This window comes from Arabidopsis thaliana, chromosome 3 (genome assembly GCF_000001735.4).
Source record: "Arabidopsis thaliana chromosome 3, partial sequence".
Taxonomy (NCBI): domain Eukaryota; kingdom Viridiplantae; phylum Streptophyta; class Magnoliopsida; order Brassicales; family Brassicaceae; genus Arabidopsis; species Arabidopsis thaliana.
In genome coordinates this window covers 8556556-8574577 of record NC_003074.8, presented here as the reverse complement: position 1 = coordinate 8574577, position 18022 = coordinate 8556556, and the positions used below count along the sequence as shown (strand labels likewise).

Genomic DNA, 18022 nt, shown 5'->3' with positions numbered 1-18022 from the left:
ACTTTTCTTAACTTAGTAAAAACAACATTTTAATTTAAAATAAGCTTAAGATCCAAAATTAAAAATTAATTGATTTTAAACCATTGGGATTGCTCTGAGCTTTTTTAGTGAATTATGTGTTGTTTTTTTTCTTTGTGTTTTGGTCAAAATTAAGTTATATATGAAATTTATTAAACCAAACAACCAAATCGAATTAGATGTAAAAACCAAAATGTAGATGTTACAAATTTTGGAAAAAAAAAAAGATGTTACAAATTTTATGTCATGTGAACTTCTAAATATATTTCCTTTTCACTTTAAAATAAAAATAAAATAAAACTTAAACATAAAAATATAGATACCAAAGAGCAAAATTTAATAATATTGTCTACTAGTACTAGTGACGTCAATTTCTTCACTTCTCTTTGACTGCTTCGCTTAACCACTGAAAAAGTGTGCCAAGGGTTTTCTACGTCGAATCTCTCCGCATTCTCAGCGATTTTCCGGCGACGTTTACTCTGCACTCCTCCGACACCGCCGTTTTACTCCATCGTGCCAGCTTTAAGCAATCAAGGTACCTATTTTAGGTAATACGCTTTGATTCTGCTTTTAAGCATCGGAGAATATGTTATGGAGAATGATTCGGTTCTAAGGGAAAGTTGTTGATTTCGTGTTTGTATTCGCATGATTGCATTTTCGTGGTTCATGATTTTCACAGCTTTTTAATCAATTTCTCTGTCTTTGTTTAGGGTTTTTGTTCGTACAGTGTGTTTTGAGGTATGCCAGATATGGACATTGATGTGAAGGATCTTGAAGAGTTCGAGGCTACTACTGGGGAGATCAATCTATCTGAGCTAGGAGAAGGTTTTCTGCAGAGTTTCTGCAAAAAAGCTGCAACTTCTTTCTTTGATAAGTATGGACTTATAAGTCATCAGCTCAACTCCTACAACTACTTCATTGAACACGGGCTTCAGAATGTGTTTCAATCCTTTGGTGAGATGCTTGTGGAACCGTCTTTTGATGTTGTAAAGAAGAAGGATAATGATTGGAGATACGCAACGGTGAAGTTCGGAGAAGTCACTGTGGAGAAGCCTACTTTCTTTTCGGATGACAAGGAGCTTGAGTTTCTCCCATGGCATGCTAGGCTTCAGAACATGACATACTCTGCAAGGATCAAAGTCAATGTCCAAGTTGAGGTAACAGAAATTCTTTGTCGAAATTAAGTAACCTTGTCTGGATTTGATGAATGATAAAGAACACATGGTATAAGCTTATTTCTTGATGTTTCTACTAGACTCTTTCTGACACATATATGAAGATGTTGACATACACTGAGGTTCCTGTCATAGATTTCTCAATTTAACTTGCCATCAAATAATTTACTAAGGGTTAAGGAACATATTTGTCTGAAACTGGTTTCACTCTTTTTGGCTTTACAAGTTTTCTGTAATTGGATTTGGTTCCTTATTTGCATTCGCTGGATTTCTTACCTGAGCAAAATATCTAGTAAAAGAGATTTATTACAGTTACATGTTCGTGTGAAGTAGAGGTGTATTTCAAGCTTGGTTGTGTTTAAGATTGATGATTTTGTCTGCTCCCAATCTTTAGATGTTTCTTGTTTAAAATTTGAATTGTGATTACTTTTCCTTGTAGTGGTGGGTATTCAAACGAAATAAGCTTTAGTTTGTTTCATTTTAAAGTTTGGATGCAATAAAAGAAAAACATCTTCAGCTTTTTTTTTTATTTAGTTCTTCCCCACTGCCTCACTGTGCTTTAGTTTGAGTGTTTTATGCTTGTGTGCAATGACTCTTGTACTGTCAAACTTTTGATGATGTTTCTGTTTTGCTGTCCATGTATCTTATTCTTATAAATGTAGTTTATTGTCTAACTGCTTCTTCACTCTATAAATTGACTAGGTGTTCAAGAATACTGTTGTTAAAAGCGACAAATTCAAGACAGGACAAGACAACTATGTCGAGAAGAAGATACTGGATGTCAAAAAGCAGGACATTCTAATTGGTAGCATTCCTGTCATGGTGAAATCTATCCTTTGCAAAACAAGCGAGAAAGGGAAAGAAAACTGCAAAAAGGGGGATTGTGCCTTTGATCAGGGTGGATATTTCGTGATAAAGGGGGCTGAGAAGGTGAGTTTAACTAATACATACATATATGCATATTGCCATTCAATACGTACAATAACTTTATTTTCTATGCCAAAACGGATTTTGTTTGTCAGCAATCCATAAAACGGATTATAGTTACAATTTTCTATCATCAGATAATAGTGTTTATCAGCAAAAAGATGTTACAAATTAGACAATAACCTATTTGGTTCATTTTATTTTCCTAATGGAGATGAAGTAAGAAATTAAGAAACTTAACTTATTTATGACTTTGTATACTTCGTTAGCATCAAAGATATAAACTTTTTCTTTCCTTTCTGGCTTGACCATGAGGCCATGAGTATTCAAATCTTACAGGAAGCGTTCTTTGCAATCTTAGGCTCTGGGACAGATGATTTGACTCTAATATATTCTGGAAAAAATATTTTCAAGTTGTTATACTTCTCCCTAACGTTATTATATTGTTTTGCAGGTGTTTATAGCTCAAGAACAGATGTGCACAAAGAGACTGTGGATTTCTAATTCACCATGGACAGTCTCCTTCAGGTCCGAAAATAAAAGAAATAGATTCATTGTGCGCCTCTCGGAGAATGAGAAAGCAGAAGACTATAAGAGAAGGGAGAAAGTACTGACAGTGTACTTCTTGTCGACTGAGATTCCAGTCTGGCTCCTCTTCTTTGCGCTAGGTGTTTCGTCAGACAAAGAAGCCATGGATCTAATTGCTTTTGATGGTGATGATGCAAGCATTACCAACAGTCTCATAGCTTCTATCCATGTAGCTGATGCAGTTTGTGAAGCTTTTCGCTGTGGGAACAATGCTTTAACATATGTTGAACAGCAGATCAAAAGCACCAAATTCCCTCCTGCTGAAAGTGTGGATGAGTGCCTCCATCTGTATTTGTTTCCAGGCCTCCAAAGTTTGAAGAAGAAAGCTCGATTCCTGGGCTATATGGTGAAGTGCCTTCTGAACTCGTATGCGGGAAAAAGAAAATGCGAAAACAGGGACAGTTTCCGGAATAAGCGAATTGAGCTCGCTGGAGAACTATTGGAGAGGGAGATAAGGGTGCATCTGGCACATGCTAGAAGAAAGATGACCAGGGCCATGCAGAAACACCTCTCAGGCGATGGTGATTTGAAGCCTATTGAGCATTATTTGGATGCTTCTGTTATCACAAATGGGCTTAGTAGAGCCTTCTCTACTGGAGCATGGTCTCATCCTTTCAGGAAGATGGAAAGGGTTTCAGGTGTTGTGGCTAATTTGGGTCGTGCAAATCCATTGCAGACTCTGATTGATCTGAGGAGAACGCGACAGCAAGTCTTATATACCGGCAAGGTTGGAGATGCTAGATATCCGTAAGTGAATTCCACCTCCTCTGGTATATTTAAATATATCTCACGTATTTTAACTTACTGGTCTGGTCTGCATTTACTCCATTTTACATGTCTTCAGACTGTTTTAAAGATATTCGTAATAACTTTAATTCAATGTAGTATATGATGCCGATCACTGTTTCTGCAGTCTCTTGTCTGTGTATAATACTTATTTTGTATAGATGTTACTGCTATTAAAAAACTCTGATACTGTCTTTCTTGTTTCTTTCTCCCTTGGTCAATCTATCTGTTGAACTCTTGAGATTATCCATTTTGGTTCCTTTTCAATGTGAGCGGTTAGACAATTAAATCGTGTTGGGAAACTGAACTATAGCTGCATTGTTTGTAATGTTGGCCACAGGCACCCCTCTCACTGGGGCAGAGTATGCTTTTTGTCAACTCCAGACGGTGAAAATTGTGGTCTTGTGAAGAACATGTCTCTTCTGGGACTTGTGAGCACCCAAAGTTTGGAGTCTGTGGTGGAAAAGCTCTTCGCTTGTGGAATGGAAGAGCTGATGGATGATACATGCACACCATTGTTTGGCAAACATAAAGTTCTTCTCAATGGAGACTGGGTTGGATTATGTGCAGATTCTGAATCCTTTGTCGCGGAGTTAAAAAGCAGGCGGCGCCAAAGTGAATTACCTCGTGAGGTATCTTCTGTTTCAGCAAATCTCTTGCTATATTTTGATATTCTTGTGTTACTTGGTATTTGCTTTGGATTTTTCTGCTTCAGATGTGTCTATGTCGAATATTGTTTATATATATGAAACGTTCTCTGCAGATGGAAATCAAGCGAGATAAAGATGACAATGAGGTAAGAATTTTCACTGATGCTGGTAGACTACTCCGACCTCTCTTGGTTGTGGAAAATCTCCAAAAGTTGAAGCAAGAAAAACCTTCACAGTATCCTTTTGACCATCTTCTTGACCATGGGATTCTCGAGCTGATCGGGATTGAGGAAGAAGAAGACTGTAATACAGCATGGGGAATCAAACAGCTTCTGAAGGAACCAAAGATATACACACATTGCGAATTGGACCTGTCATTCTTGTTGGGTGTGAGCTGTGCAGTTGTCCCATTTGCAAATCACGACCATGGGAGAAGAGTTCTCTACCAGTCCCAGAAGCACTGCCAACAAGCCATTGGATTCTCATCAACGAACCCTAACATCCGCTGCGATACGCTGTCCCAGCAGCTGTTCTATCCTCAGAAGCCACTGTTCAAGACATTGGCGTCGGAGTGTCTTAAAAAAGAAGTGCTGTTCAATGGCCAGAACGCAATTGTTGCTGTGAATGTTCATCTCGGGTACAACCAAGAGGATTCCATTGTGATGAACAAGGCTTCATTGGAACGTGGTATGTTCCGTTCAGAGCAGATTAGAAGCTACAAAGCAGAGGTTGATGCTAAAGACTCAGAGAAGAGGAAGAAGATGGATGAGCTTGTTCAGTTTGGAAAGACACACAGCAAAATCGGCAAAGTAGACAGCCTTGAAGATGACGGGTTTCCTTTCATTGGTGCTAACATGAGTACTGGCGATATTGTCATTGGCAGATGCACCGAGTCTGGGGCTGATCACAGTATAAAGCTCAAGCACACTGAGAGAGGAATTGTGCAAAAAGTGGTATTATCATCTAATGATGAAGGGAAGAATTTTGCTGCGGTTTCTCTGAGACAGGTAAGTTCCAGATCATACTAAATCGAGCTGTTTTTTCAGAGAATGCATTCCTATGTATGAATCGAATGTTCCATTGATTGGCTTTTACATCTTACAGGTTCGTTCTCCATGCCTTGGAGATAAGTTTTCCAGTATGCATGGCCAGAAGGGTGTTTTAGGCTACCTAGAGGAACAGCAGAATTTTCCTTTCACGATCCAAGGCATAGTTCCTGATATTGTGATAAACCCGCACGCTTTCCCTTCTAGGCAAACACCAGGTCAACTCTTGGAGGCTGCTCTCTCCAAAGGAATCGCTTGTCCTATACAAAAGGAGGGTAGCTCTGCTGCATACACCAAATTGACACGTCATGCCACTCCTTTCTCCACTCCGGGTGTCACTGAAATCACCGAGCAGCTTCACAGGTACATTCTTCACATTGTCTCTTGGTTTTAGCTCGTAAAACAGAATATAAAATTATATGCTATAACAGATTTACATTTGCTTCCTATACAAATAGATGATATCATTAAGGGCAGGAACATATTATTGATAATATTTCCTCGTTGAAGATGTTTAAACTTGGAGACTTTGGCTACAGAATTTCCAAAAGTTGATTGAGCTAATATACTGCACAAGGCACTAAGCTAGATTTGAGCACCTTACTTGAAACATGTCATAGTGGATCTTTATTTTGTTTTCTAGGAGTACTAGAAGTGAGCATGAGTTATCTGTCTCTGTAAGACTAAAAAACTAAGAAGTTCAATGTTCTATGGTTGATTAATTTCTTGTATTGTGCCTGAAAAACGTCTAGAGAATACAGAAAAATAGGCTCAAGAGTCATGTACCAGTATATAATTAGTTAGAGGATTGATGCTGTGAGCCTTGTGATCTATGTATAATTCATTTAACCTTTCTTAGATTATTGTTGATTCTTGAGTCCTGATTCATTACCAATGGTAAATATTTGTGATTAGGGCCGGCTTTTCAAGATGGGGAAACGAAAGGGTCTACAACGGTAGATCAGGTGAGATGATGCGTTCTATGATATTCATGGGCCCAACTTTCTACCAGCGACTTGTCCACATGTCAGAGGACAAAGTCAAGTTCAGGAACACTGGACCAGTCCACCCGCTCACACGCCAGCCAGTTGCAGACAGGAAGAGATTTGGCGGGATAAAATTTGGAGAAATGGAGCGAGACTGCCTAATAGCTCACGGTGCATCAGCTAATCTGCATGAGCGTCTCTTCACTCTAAGTGACTCTTCTCAGATGCACATCTGCAGAAAATGTAAGACCTATGCGAATGTGATCGAGAGGACTCCAAGCAGTGGAAGAAAGATTAGAGGGCCATATTGTAGAGTCTGCGTATCCTCAGACCATGTGGTTAGGGTCTATGTTCCGTATGGAGCTAAGCTTCTGTGTCAGGAGCTGTTCAGCATGGGCATCACTCTCAACTTCGACACCAAGCTATGCTGATTCCCCCTCTTTATTATGTAAATGGCTTATTGCCTTAAGACCATGTTATGTGTAGTTTGCTTCAGTCCCGGTTCTGGTTAGTAGTATAGGTTTTGGTTTGGTTGATTCGGTAAGGGTTATCCGAACCGAAGAAATCGTAAAACCGAGCCACTGATGACTGAACTAACCCGTAAGTGTTGCTTTTGTGAGATTTGACTCTTTAACCGTTAATAATTCTCGGATCTAAAGTAAAGTTTTAGGAAAACTTTCATTGTCTTCTTCTTCTTCCGGAGGCATAAACCCCTTGCTCGGAGTCGTTTCTCTCATTCTTCGATTTCGCTTTCATATAGAAGGTCATGACTCCATTTTATGATTTTATTGGTTCTGTTTTTTTCTTCATAATGCGATAACTCATAACTCCGTTCAATCGCTTTGTTCAAATAAGAACACTATAGCACTACTATATGTTCTTCATATTCGTGTTCTTTAGGAACATGTGAATCAAAAACTTCATATTTCTCGTATAGTAATGATCGCAAAACATGTTCTTGAATTAGTTATAAAATTCTCATAATTTCCTTCAGAACATTAATAAACTACTAGATATATGAGAAATGAGAAGGGATGAGGAACAAATTTCTATAGATTATTATAGATCTTGCACAACAATGGGACACAAAGAGTAAAAACTTGGAATAAAAAGGAAACTAATCATAATTATCAAGAGATATAATCAACTTAATGCGAATGATTCTTTTGATCCTTTCCTCCACACGCCTGAGTCACGAGGCAGCCTCACAATGTAACGCTAGGAAACTTGCAACGCTCATTTCCTGTAACAAGATAGTAACCATTACAAATTACAATCATAAGAATATTCCAGAATTTCACCAAAAAGTTGAAATTAAAGAGTATTTACACGTCTGTGTAGAGTTTTCTTGTGAGACAAGTTAAGAGAAACTTACCAGGGTTGGTCGTGGTCTCACGAGCCAAACCATTGAAGTAGCATTGAGAGCTTTGGTTCCGGAACTGAGCCCAGTACGAGCTAAACGCATAGCTTGCATGCCAAGTAACCGTCACCGGTGCATAGCATTCTCCTCCTGGAGCCAACGCTGCACATGTTGCATTGCTTCTTCCGCAAGCAAAGTTAAGCGCCTGCCCTAGCTCTGCCTCATCGGCCCCATCAACCGCCACACACCATACATTACCTTTAAACGGAACATTGTTACTCGGTTTAGGCAACGAATCAAAACCAGAAAACGATCTTCTACCGCTGAAATCGATGTCGTAGATCGGTGTACCGTCAGGGTTCAAAATTCCCCAATGTCTCTCTGTTCCCGAACCGGGTTTCTGGTTTTCATTGAACAAAGAGAACAAAAACGTCGGTATAGGTGCACCGCGCCTAGCTGGTGTACCGAGTGGCGGGTTAGCAGTCATCTTCTTGATCAAATTCCGGTTATACGTCGCGGCATTGACAATATTAGCTCCGGTTTCATGGATATCACCGTCATTAGGCCACCCGGTTTCAGAGATTGCGAGACTGATATTCGGATAACCGAGCTTGGTCATCGCAAAGATAACCGAATCGAGCATCTGGTCTAGAAGATTGGTGTAAACCAAACCGGTTTGAGGATCGGTATAAGTAGAATTCGATTCAAACAGAGCAAAATCCAAATGGTTATTAACCGGATCAGTAGACCAAGGGAAGTAAGGGTAAACATCAAGGAAGAAGAAAGAGTTTGTTCCATTGAGAAACTTCAACAACGGTAACATCACCGGAACAGCGATATCTTCCCGGAATGTACCACTCGAAGGAGGAAAACTCGAACGAAGAGCGTCCATGGCAAGAGGTGTCCCAACTTTGATGTTGTGAATTCCACGAGCTCTAAGAGAGTTCACTACTTTACGCATGGCAGGGACAAGATTAGCCCATATTTGCTTGTCTTGATCAGAACTGTAGCTGAGGACCTCGTTGCCAACGAGGACGAATCGGATTCGGGTTTGCGGGTGAAAAGGAAGGACATTAGTGGCGACCCAGTTATCAGCAGCGGCTTGATCAGCACCTATTGAGATGATCTGGTTGTTAGGGACCATGATGGTGACGTAAAGATTGGTCGTAGAGAGGAGCTTTAGGGTTTCTGGATCGGCGTCATAGAGCTTGACGTGGCCTGCTTTAATGGTTTTGATGAGGTTGATTGATTGGTAAGGAAAAGGAAGATTGTTGCCTAATTTTCCATAGTTGATCCCAATTCTGCTTGCAAGTGCTAACACTGTTCTGTTGTTTTGTGGACCAATGGCAGAGCAACATGAACCTATAAAAAAACATAAGTGAGTTATAAAAAGAAAGATTATGGTTTAAGTAATCTTAATGTATATATAAGGAGACTTACTTGAAAGGGCAAGGAGAGTGAAGAGGAACAGAGCAAAAGGAGTCATTGTTTTTTGTTTTTGTTGGAGAAAAATGTTGAGAAGAGAGAGTGGTGAGTGTGATTTGGGATAAAGGAGAAGAGAGCTTGTTGAGGAGTATTTAAGAAGAGATTAAGGAAGTGTGTTTAAGGATTAGTATAATATCGTTCATGCAAGAAAAGCTTTTAGCTCAAACTATTAATTGCTTCTTGAACTCTCACAGTGCTTTGGTGTTTCTTTTTTAATTAGTGTCGTTAATGAAAGGTTAAAGAAGACTGGTTAGTTGGTTGGTTCAAAGGCGACCAAGAACGCTTTGTCCAATTGTTCACTCAAACTTGGTAGAACGTATTGCTATTTTTTTCTTTTCCATAATTGAGTGTTAATTAAATAATATCTCATCAACAAATTATCATTTACATGAAAAAAGAAGAAATGTTGACAATTCTTTGTTTCCCCAACATATTGATGTGTATTTTCCAGTTTGAGTTATATATGTAAGGTTCGAATAGTTACGACGGTTGAGACGGACAAATCTGTTTGTGAATTAAAACGCTTTTGTTTATCATCATTAAAGTTTGTAGTAGTGCAAATCGGAAAAAAGTAAAAGAAATCGGTTTCGGATAAACTATAAACCATTTTTACATAAGAATAAATTTATTATGCTGTAAATTGTCGTCCTCTTCTATAAAAATGGTTTATTCCGTTTCGTTTTAAAATCCATTATCTAATATTTTTTTTCTTACTTCAAAATTTTGCATTGCATATTATCTTTACATCTACACCTAAATTTTTACTTAATTTTTTTCTATTGGTATCAAATTTTATTTAAAGTATAGTATAAAATATTTGTATTTAATAAAATATATTCCACCGTGGAAAGATATATGAATGATAACGTTACAGTGAGTTAATATCATTTATCTGAACCAGAACTCATCAAGCGACATGGTCTTAAAACCAATCCATTCCTTCATCGTTATCCTCCTCCTCGTTCTCTCCGTCGGTGACAAAATATCCGCCGGTACTGAGCCGGAGAAGGAGCCAGTTCCTGCGGTATGGCCGGAGCAGTTCCACGCGTTGATGTTGATGAACAAATCAGGGTCATTGGAGATTGTGGATCTTTGGTATGACTGGGTCAATGGACGTAACTTTAACATCATTCAGAAGCAGCTTGGTAAGCTCACTTATGACCTCGAATGGAACAATGGCACTTCTTTCTACTACACTCTTGACGCTTCTAAAACTTGTCGCACCGTTCATTTCGAGGTTAGTCCTCTCTATAATCAGTTCCTCTGTTTTTTGCTCTTTATGTTAGTCTCTGTGATTTTTTGGAAAGTTTGTAGTATAATTGACTAAGACAGTTGATCAATTTGAAGAAATAAGAAGAACTATAAGACCTTGTGAATTTAGGTGTATAATGTATAATGTGATGTATATGTTAATAAAACATATGTATAATGAACTTATAATATAGTTTTAGAGATGTATAATGTGAATTGCATAAATGGCCACTCTCTCAGCTTTGTGAATTTCATAATGCATAGTAGTTTCATTTTGAGGAGAATGTGCTACTATATGTAATGCATAGGACTGTTTCTGGCAGTCTATGTTGATTTTGAGGAGAATTTGTAGTGTTTTGGCTAGAGAACTACCCAAAATTCATCACATTTTGAAGCAAGCAAGAAGAAATATGGGAACCCTGTGAATTTTGTAGTGTTTTTGGCTTTGTTTCGATTTTGAAATACAGCGAAAAGAAACTTGGAGAGTCTCTATCCTATGTTTTTGTGGTGCTTTATTTCATTCAATGGAGAGTATGGCTTAGATCTCCGTGTTTGTTGTAAGCAAATGGACGTTTTCGTGTCAATGTGGGAGTGTAGCATGTAATGCTTCTGTTTCTTCTTTGATTGATGAATCTATGATCATTTGAATATCAACAATTAAGTGATGGTCATGATAAGCTGCAATGAGCCACAATAGGAATCTAAGAAATAAGAATAGTGAGTAGGACTTGGTAATATTTTGGACTGCAGTTATATAGAGGTTCCAAGTCATTCATCCTTGAGTTTTTGATGGGAAATTTTTGATTGTGCTTATGATAGAAACATAAGGTTCCACGGTATTGTTTTCAGTGATACACTCACTGACTCAAGTATATGCCTAGGTAAAGTTGTACGGTAGATTTTGTAGTTCTTTATTGGTTTCAGAAACAGAAATGTTTTAGTATGTTGCTGAGACTAGTCTTGGATTTTTTTTTAACTCGATTCAAGGTTGGAATCTTGAGACCAAATTGGCTAGATGGAGCAAAGTATATGGGTCAACGACATGTAAATGGGTTTTTATGCAACGTATGGGAAAAAGTTGAGTTCTTATGGTACTATGAAGATGTTGTCACCAAGAGACCTGTACAGTGGATCTTCTATACAGGTGAACTGATGGATACTATACTATACTACTATTGAATTATGAGTCATTTTATTTATCTGGCTTTGACCAAATACTGAAAGTTTATTCCAGGTAGAGAAGCTCATGTGATGACATTTGAAGTTGGAGCTGTCCTAGAAGACGAGAAATGGCAGGCTCCTGTATATTGTTTCCACAATGAGAAGAAAGAAGTACAATGAGTAAATGATTTTGTGTTTCATTTCTATGTAGAGTTTTGGGCATCTTTTGAATATATATCAACCGTTCAATGAGGAGGTCATTTTCGTTTTTAATCAAATACACTTGGAAGCATAAATAAAAGTGATGTCTTAATCTATAGGCCTTTGTTGGGCTTTCACTAGTTTTGTAATTACCTTCTTGTCTAGCTAAGGTCTACTAAGCACCTTCTTATTTGGTCCCCAAACGTATCTTACTTGTCTACTCCAAAACCCATTTGCCAAAATTCTCTAAAACGTAAATTGTTGTTAGATATGACAACTTACGATAGCAATTAATAAGAGAAAGTTATTATAATAAGTTAAAATGTAGGTCCGACCACATTCAAAAGAGAATCTATGTGATGTATGTTCATGACATTAGCATAATAGTTGATAATCAGGAAAAGGTAGTTTGGTCATTTTCATAACGCGTTTCTAAATCCATTACATCATCCCTAAACACTAGTTAGTGTAATACTCAAGTAAATGCTTTTTAAAAATAAAGTAACCAATGGTTGAGCGTTTGTGGATTCATTATGCCGAGGATAAAGTCAAGAGACCAAATTACCAATGTACATGTGATTTGGTTCCTAAAGATATTTAGACTGAACAAAAAGGTTATTAGTCTTTTCTTTTTCACTTTTTGTCTTCTAATTAATGATTCAGATGTCCATTTCTTATAGTATTAAAAAGTTTTAAAAGTCAATTAAGAAGAAAAGATTAACATATAAACCCCAGCATAAATCTCAGCTTTTAGTATTTAAAAAAAAAAAAAACATAAACCCTACTTTTATTTCTTCTTTTTCAACTTTATGGGAATATAGTAACATGCTTCTTTCTCTTCTTTATTCCCCTTTTAAAGTGTTTTTAAATTGGATCTTACTTTTGGCATTCATTTTTTCATCACCCATCATATGCTTCACCTAAAGTTATAAGACTTGTAGCTCTTGTTTCCAAATCAATTTCCAACCCGATCTATGCTCTCTTTTCCCATCACTTTATTCTTTAATACTTTCCCATGCAGTTTTTTCTAACGTAAAATTGAGGACAAATATTTTCTCAAAAGATCCGACTCATTTCTTACTCTCTTTAGGCAAATTATTATAAGATGTTGCAAGGAAAAAAAAACAGTAGATAAGAATAAGAATAAGTAAACCAAATAAAAGATTGTGACTTGAGCTTATCAACACAACGAACGCCCTAATATTAATATTATCCAAAATTGAGCCGTAAAAGGTGGCAATAAGTCTTTGGCTTCTTTAGCTCCACAATTAAAACACAGCCTGTAACACTCATCAAATGATTGTGACATTTACATTTTTACAAGTTATATCCGTTTCACGCGGCAAAACAAACTTTAAAACAAACAAAAAACAACAACAAAAAAAAAAACAAGACGTTTACAAATCACAAATAACAACTACAGTATGTGAAGATTCTAAGTTACACCACTTGAAACTAACAAGACTTCTTTTGTTCTTTTCTCAAAACCTAGCTACGGAATACAACTTTTCTTGAAAAGAATGAACAAATGCGATTGCTCAAAGAGGTCAGACGCAAATATGTGCTTACAATATATAAATATAATCATCATACCATAAAAGAAGAAAAAAAGCCAAAGCCAAAATGAAAGAAAAAAACTTAGTAACAACGATTTGTCACAGATCGACACAAAGTTTGGTGTCACCGACCATCAGCTGAATCGAAAGTATTAGGAAAGCCAGAGGCTTTAGGAGGAATACTAGACTGTGTCTGAGAATAAGAGAAGTCTCCATGGAACATTGTTGATGACGATGTTCCTTCGTTTTGCCATCTTTGTAGAGCTTGAGGTAAACTCATGTTCACATCGATTCCGAAACTCTCTTCTTCTTCTTGGCACGACGGTTTCCACTTCTCTACAAGTGGACCTAGCACGTTTACTGCGTGGCCCATGTCGGGTCTTTGTTGAGGTTCGCGGGCTGTGCAGTGTCCAGCTAGCTCAGCAACTCTGTAAATGCTCTCCATTGTTTCCTCGTCTGCTTCTAAGGTTTGGTCGAGTGCCTTTGGGATGTTTTCTTTGTTGATTAGGATTCTTCTGAACCATGTGACTAGATGAGATCTCTCGTCTGGTAATGAATCATCTAAAGCTTTTCTTCCAGTTAGTATTTCCATGAGAACCACACCAAATGCATACACATCCACTTTCGTCGTTACTCTTCCAGTAGCTGCAACCATATATTATAACATCAATATCCAGTGCAACCAATGCAGCCGTAATGGCAGAATGTATAAACTCTTTGCATAGTAAGATAACACAGACTAAGCACATTGTGAAATTAACATTAGTAGAGATGAGAAGAATGAACTTACCGGCGTATTCTGGTGCTAGATAACCGAATGTGCCTGCTAATCTTGTTTCAACAGAGTATTTACCATCAGGTGCGTTCTTGACCAATCCAAAATCAGCAACCTTGGCTCTCATGTCATCTCCTAGAAGGATGTTAGAGGGCTTTAAATCTCTGTGGATGAAGCTTTGTTGAGCCAAGCTATGGAGATATTCCACACCTCTTGCCACGTCTAAAGCAATGCTCACTCTCTGTTTCCATGTCAAAGGAGAGTAACCGAGTTCACTCCACTCAAACAAATGCTGTCCAAGATTTCCCTGTGGCATGTACTCATAGACAAGCAACCTCTCGTTCCCGTTCACACAGTAACCCAATAGAGCAACCAAATGTCTATGCCTGACCTTAGTAAGTACCGCTATCTCAGCCTGAAACTCGCTCATTCCTTTATTACCCATTGCTGCACATTCCATCCTCTTAACAGCAGTCTTTGTTCCATCGTGTAATTCTCCAGCATACACGACACCGAAACCCCCTCTGCCCAATATGTTATCCTCACTGAAATTATTTGTAACCTGGCGAAGAACCTCCATTGGAATGGTAACACTTCCACCTTCAAGAAGGAAACGATCACTATTGTCACCACTACTAGGACTATTCAAAGCATTGAAGTTATTAGCTCCATGCCCATTAGCATATCCACCATTACCACTACCACCATTAGATACAGCATCACTAACCAAAATCTTCCCAACCTTCTCAGGATCCGTCCTATTAAACCTCCCATACTTCCTCTTCATAACAAATTTATAAACCACAAATCCTAAAATGGCAAGAAACACTAAAACCGCCACAATCACACCAACAATCACACCAACCTTACTACCACCACCACCAGAAGACCCACCAGGACCACCACTAGCACCACCAGTTCCAGGACTCGAACCATCTCCACCATTAGTTCCCAACAAAGCATTCCCCGGTTTGTAACTAAACTTCACCGTAGCCGGAAACTTAGGTATCTCCCCTCTAAGATTGTTATTCGAGACATCAATTAACTGCAAACTAGTCATAAATGTCAACTCCTTAGGAATAACACCAGTCAAATCGTTACCATTAAGATAAAGACTCTTCAATGAAGTAAGATTCGCAATCGCCGGAGATATAAACCCGGTGAATCCATGTTTCCCAAGATTCAACGTGACAACATTCTTCCCAGCTGAATCACAACTAACATAAGCCCAACCACTACAAGCATCATCACCTTGCCAAGACTCAGCCAACATTGAAGGATATCCCAAACCTCCAGCCACCGCTAAAAGCGTCATCACCTGAGGACTACAGCTTTGTCCAGCTTTAGTAGTACAAAAAACGTTGTGGTCTATTGTTACTTTAACCTCCGGTGAAAACAAAGGAAGAGGTCCTTGAAATTTATTGTTATCTAGAGAAATATTCTTCAAGCTAGCGAGTGTAAGAAGCGTCGGAGGTACTATTCCGGTTAAATCATTATCCCGGAGCTGTAGATCGAAGAGATTCTCGCTCTTGGAGAGATCTGGAATCGGTCCAAAGAAGTGATTCTTGTGAAGCCAAGCTTGTGACAAGGACGTCATACTCGAAAGAACTTCGATCGTTCCTGACATTCCTAGGTCTTGATTGTTGATCCAAAGATTCTGAATCGAAGATTTTCCAAGCGACGGTGGTAAAACGCCGGTGATGTTGTTGTAAGATAACCGGAGATTTTGAAGAGAAGCTAAGGAATCGAAAATGTCAGGCAAAACTCCGGCGATGTTTGTGTTATCGAGATAAATCGTAGTGAGAGAAGTCGAATCGACGAGCTCCGATGGGAAACTCCAAGTAGTAATGTTGTTGTTATCGCTTAAACTCAAGATCTGGAGACTAGTAAGTCCGGCGAAAGCTCCGGTTTCAACTCCGACGAAATTATTCTCATCCATATAGATCTCTTGAAGAGACGAGAGTTTAGCAAACGAAGGGATTGTACCGGAGAGTTTGTTACGTTGAATAGAAACAGATTTGAGCTCTGAAAGAGTCGAGATCTCAGGTGCGATGAATCCGGTGAGAGATTTATCAGCGAGGCTGATGGTTGTGACACGACCGCCGGTACATCGTACGCCGGACCATTTGCAGAAATCGGTGGTGGAAGACCAATCTGACGGCGGAGGATTGAATGATTTAGCTAAAGCGAGCATTGCTGTTTGGTCATCAGCGACGGAGGTGGTGAAGAAGGTTATGGTTGTGAGGAGGACGAGAAGGAGGAGAGGCGTAGGAGCCTCCATTGATTAGAGAACACGCGCGGCGCGTAGAGAGGAGGAGGATGAAGAAGGAAGGAGGAGGAGGAGGAAGAAGGAGATTGGTAGGGTTTGGTAATTTTTCTGTTTTTTGATTTTTGGGAAGAGAGAGAGAGAGAGAGATGATGAATGGAAGCAAGCGAAGAGTGAGGTGTCGTTACTTAGCTTATTCAACAGATCATTACTATTATAAATCTAACCATATTATTATTTCCGTCCCGTTCCGTTAAAAACAGAAACTACGCGTTTTTGTTATGAAAATATAAAAGGTGTAATAATGTATGAATAAAGGGATTAGGTTTGTTTGTAATAAGTAGTGTTTTAAAGATATGGATGATAATAATGGAAATTTGGGTTTAATTGATTTGAGGTTATTATTGAGGGAAGGTGGTTGTAATAATGGAGATTAAATTGGAATCATAATTTGTGTTTGGTAGTATGGTCGGTAATTAAGAAAGTTTTTGAAGCATAATTTAAGGAGGTGATAATGGAGATTATTTATGTGTTAAATGATGATTGTGAATGAATGTGGTCGAACCTTTGAAGCTTGAAGCCTTGAACCTTTTGTGGTGGCTGAGTAGGACCACAAGGACTATAGTAGTGCTATAGCTTATAGATTGTGTTGACCGACTGGCATAGCTATAGATGCCGCATTCATTGCAATACTTTGCTGCAGCTTTCCACCATAATTCGAAGCTCGAGTTGAGTAATTATAGTTCCATAAATGGAGTATGCTATTATGCTATGCAACTTGATCGATTATTGTATTGATTGATAACATGATAACATGCAATGTTGGGGTAACTTGAACCAAAATAACTTGCGTAATGTAATTAGATAACAAAAGAAATGTTGTTTCAATTTTTTTACTCTCATATTTCAAAGTAAATATTTCATATATTATCATATTTGCCAATTAACATCATTAGAAATATCGGTTTTTATGAAAAATTAAGCAAGTGATGTGATTTTTGGTGATCACACCCTTTGTTAGGTGAAGGGTGTGACCAATATGGTTTTCATCATTCCGGCAAACATGTGCGTCTATTTCAATGATTGTAAGCAAGTTATGTAATTGCTTATAGTTTTTTAATGATCTGTATGAGTAAAACAGTATGCGAGTTATAATAAATGAAGGCAATAGATTTTGGTCAAAAGAAACTTGGGTCTTTGAAGTTTTAAAATCATTATATTCTTTTCTGTCAACAAACATACAGTTTATTGGATATTATTTTATACTATTTTAGTTTAACACCGTATTTATTAAAATAATAGACAAATGGAATTTGTTCAAGTTTTTTTTTGTTTTAAAGAGTCAATGGCTTATTAAAGAGCGAGAGGCGATCGATCAAAATTTTCAACACAATTCTTTTAAAATAAAATATTACTACTATTTAATTTTGTAATACAACCGACCTAGCTAATCTATATATAGTTGAAAGAAAAAAAAAATCATTTATATAACATCTACATAGACTACATACAGTCTACCTTATACATGTTCTCTTTTTAATTATACTAACGAAAAATTCAGCAGTAATGTTATTTAATTTGATCTTTTACTTCTACATGGCGTAAATTCGGTGTATGACATGACAATAATAAACACTATTTGGTTATTAAATTTAGTCTGCCATTTTAGTACATTTGTTTTAGTTTGCAAACAAATTATTATAATTACAGTTTATTGCTAACAGAAAGAAGCGCATTTACAAAAGATGAAGAAAAATATTATTTCTCGAAATTTAGAAAGTATAAGCAAAA

At 37.8% G+C, this 18022-nt stretch overlaps 4 protein-coding genes across 5 annotated transcripts; 2 read left to right on the top strand and 2 right to left on the bottom strand.

Moving 5' to 3' along the window:
• Nucleotides 1-368: 368 nt before the first annotated feature.
• NRPD2A (nuclear RNA polymerase D2A) lies at nt 369-7006 on the top strand. Of its 2 annotated transcripts, none has more exons than NM_001203028.2 (8): nt 369-566; nt 729-1175; nt 1896-2123; nt 2575-3455; nt 3835-4126; nt 4258-5151; nt 5249-5553; nt 6106-7006. In NM_001203028.2, the coding sequence occupies exons 2-8, from the start codon at nt 759-761 to the stop codon at nt 6605-6607; spliced, it is 3519 nt and encodes a 1172-aa protein (NP_001189957.1). In that variant the 5' UTR covers nt 369-566; nt 729-758; the 3' UTR covers nt 6608-7006. The 2 variants fall into 2 exon arrangements, with proteins under 2 accessions (NP_001189957.1, NP_189020.2); NM_113282.3 differs by having other exon boundaries at nt 383-553.
• Nucleotides 7007-7081: 75 nt separating this feature from the next.
• Nucleotides 7082-9084, bottom strand: AT3G23770 (O-Glycosyl hydrolases family 17 protein). The gene is made up of 3 exons (NM_113281.3): nt 8977-9084; nt 7552-8898; nt 7082-7419 (listed from the first exon to the last, which is right to left on the bottom strand). The coding sequence occupies exons 1-3, from the start codon at nt 9020-9022 to the stop codon at nt 7382-7384; spliced, it is 1431 nt and encodes a 476-aa protein (NP_189019.1). The 5' UTR covers nt 9023-9084; the 3' UTR covers nt 7082-7381.
• Nucleotides 9085-9860: 776 nt separating this feature from the next.
• AT3G23760 (transferring glycosyl group transferase) lies at nt 9861-11833 on the top strand. The gene is made up of 3 exons (NM_113280.3): nt 9861-10258; nt 11260-11416; nt 11507-11833. The coding sequence occupies exons 1-3, from the start codon at nt 9938-9940 to the stop codon at nt 11611-11613; spliced, it is 585 nt and encodes a 194-aa protein (NP_566739.1). The 5' UTR covers nt 9861-9937; the 3' UTR covers nt 11614-11833.
• A 978-nt stretch (nt 11834-12811) lies between these two features.
• Nucleotides 12812-16518, bottom strand: AT3G23750 (Leucine-rich repeat protein kinase family protein). Its single transcript, NM_113279.3, has 2 exons — nt 13981-16518; nt 12812-13835 (listed from the first exon to the last, which is right to left on the bottom strand). The coding sequence occupies exons 1-2, from the start codon at nt 16244-16246 to the stop codon at nt 13315-13317; spliced, it is 2787 nt and encodes a 928-aa protein (NP_189017.1). The 5' UTR covers nt 16247-16518; the 3' UTR covers nt 12812-13314.
• Nucleotides 16519-18022: the final 1504 nt, after the last annotated feature.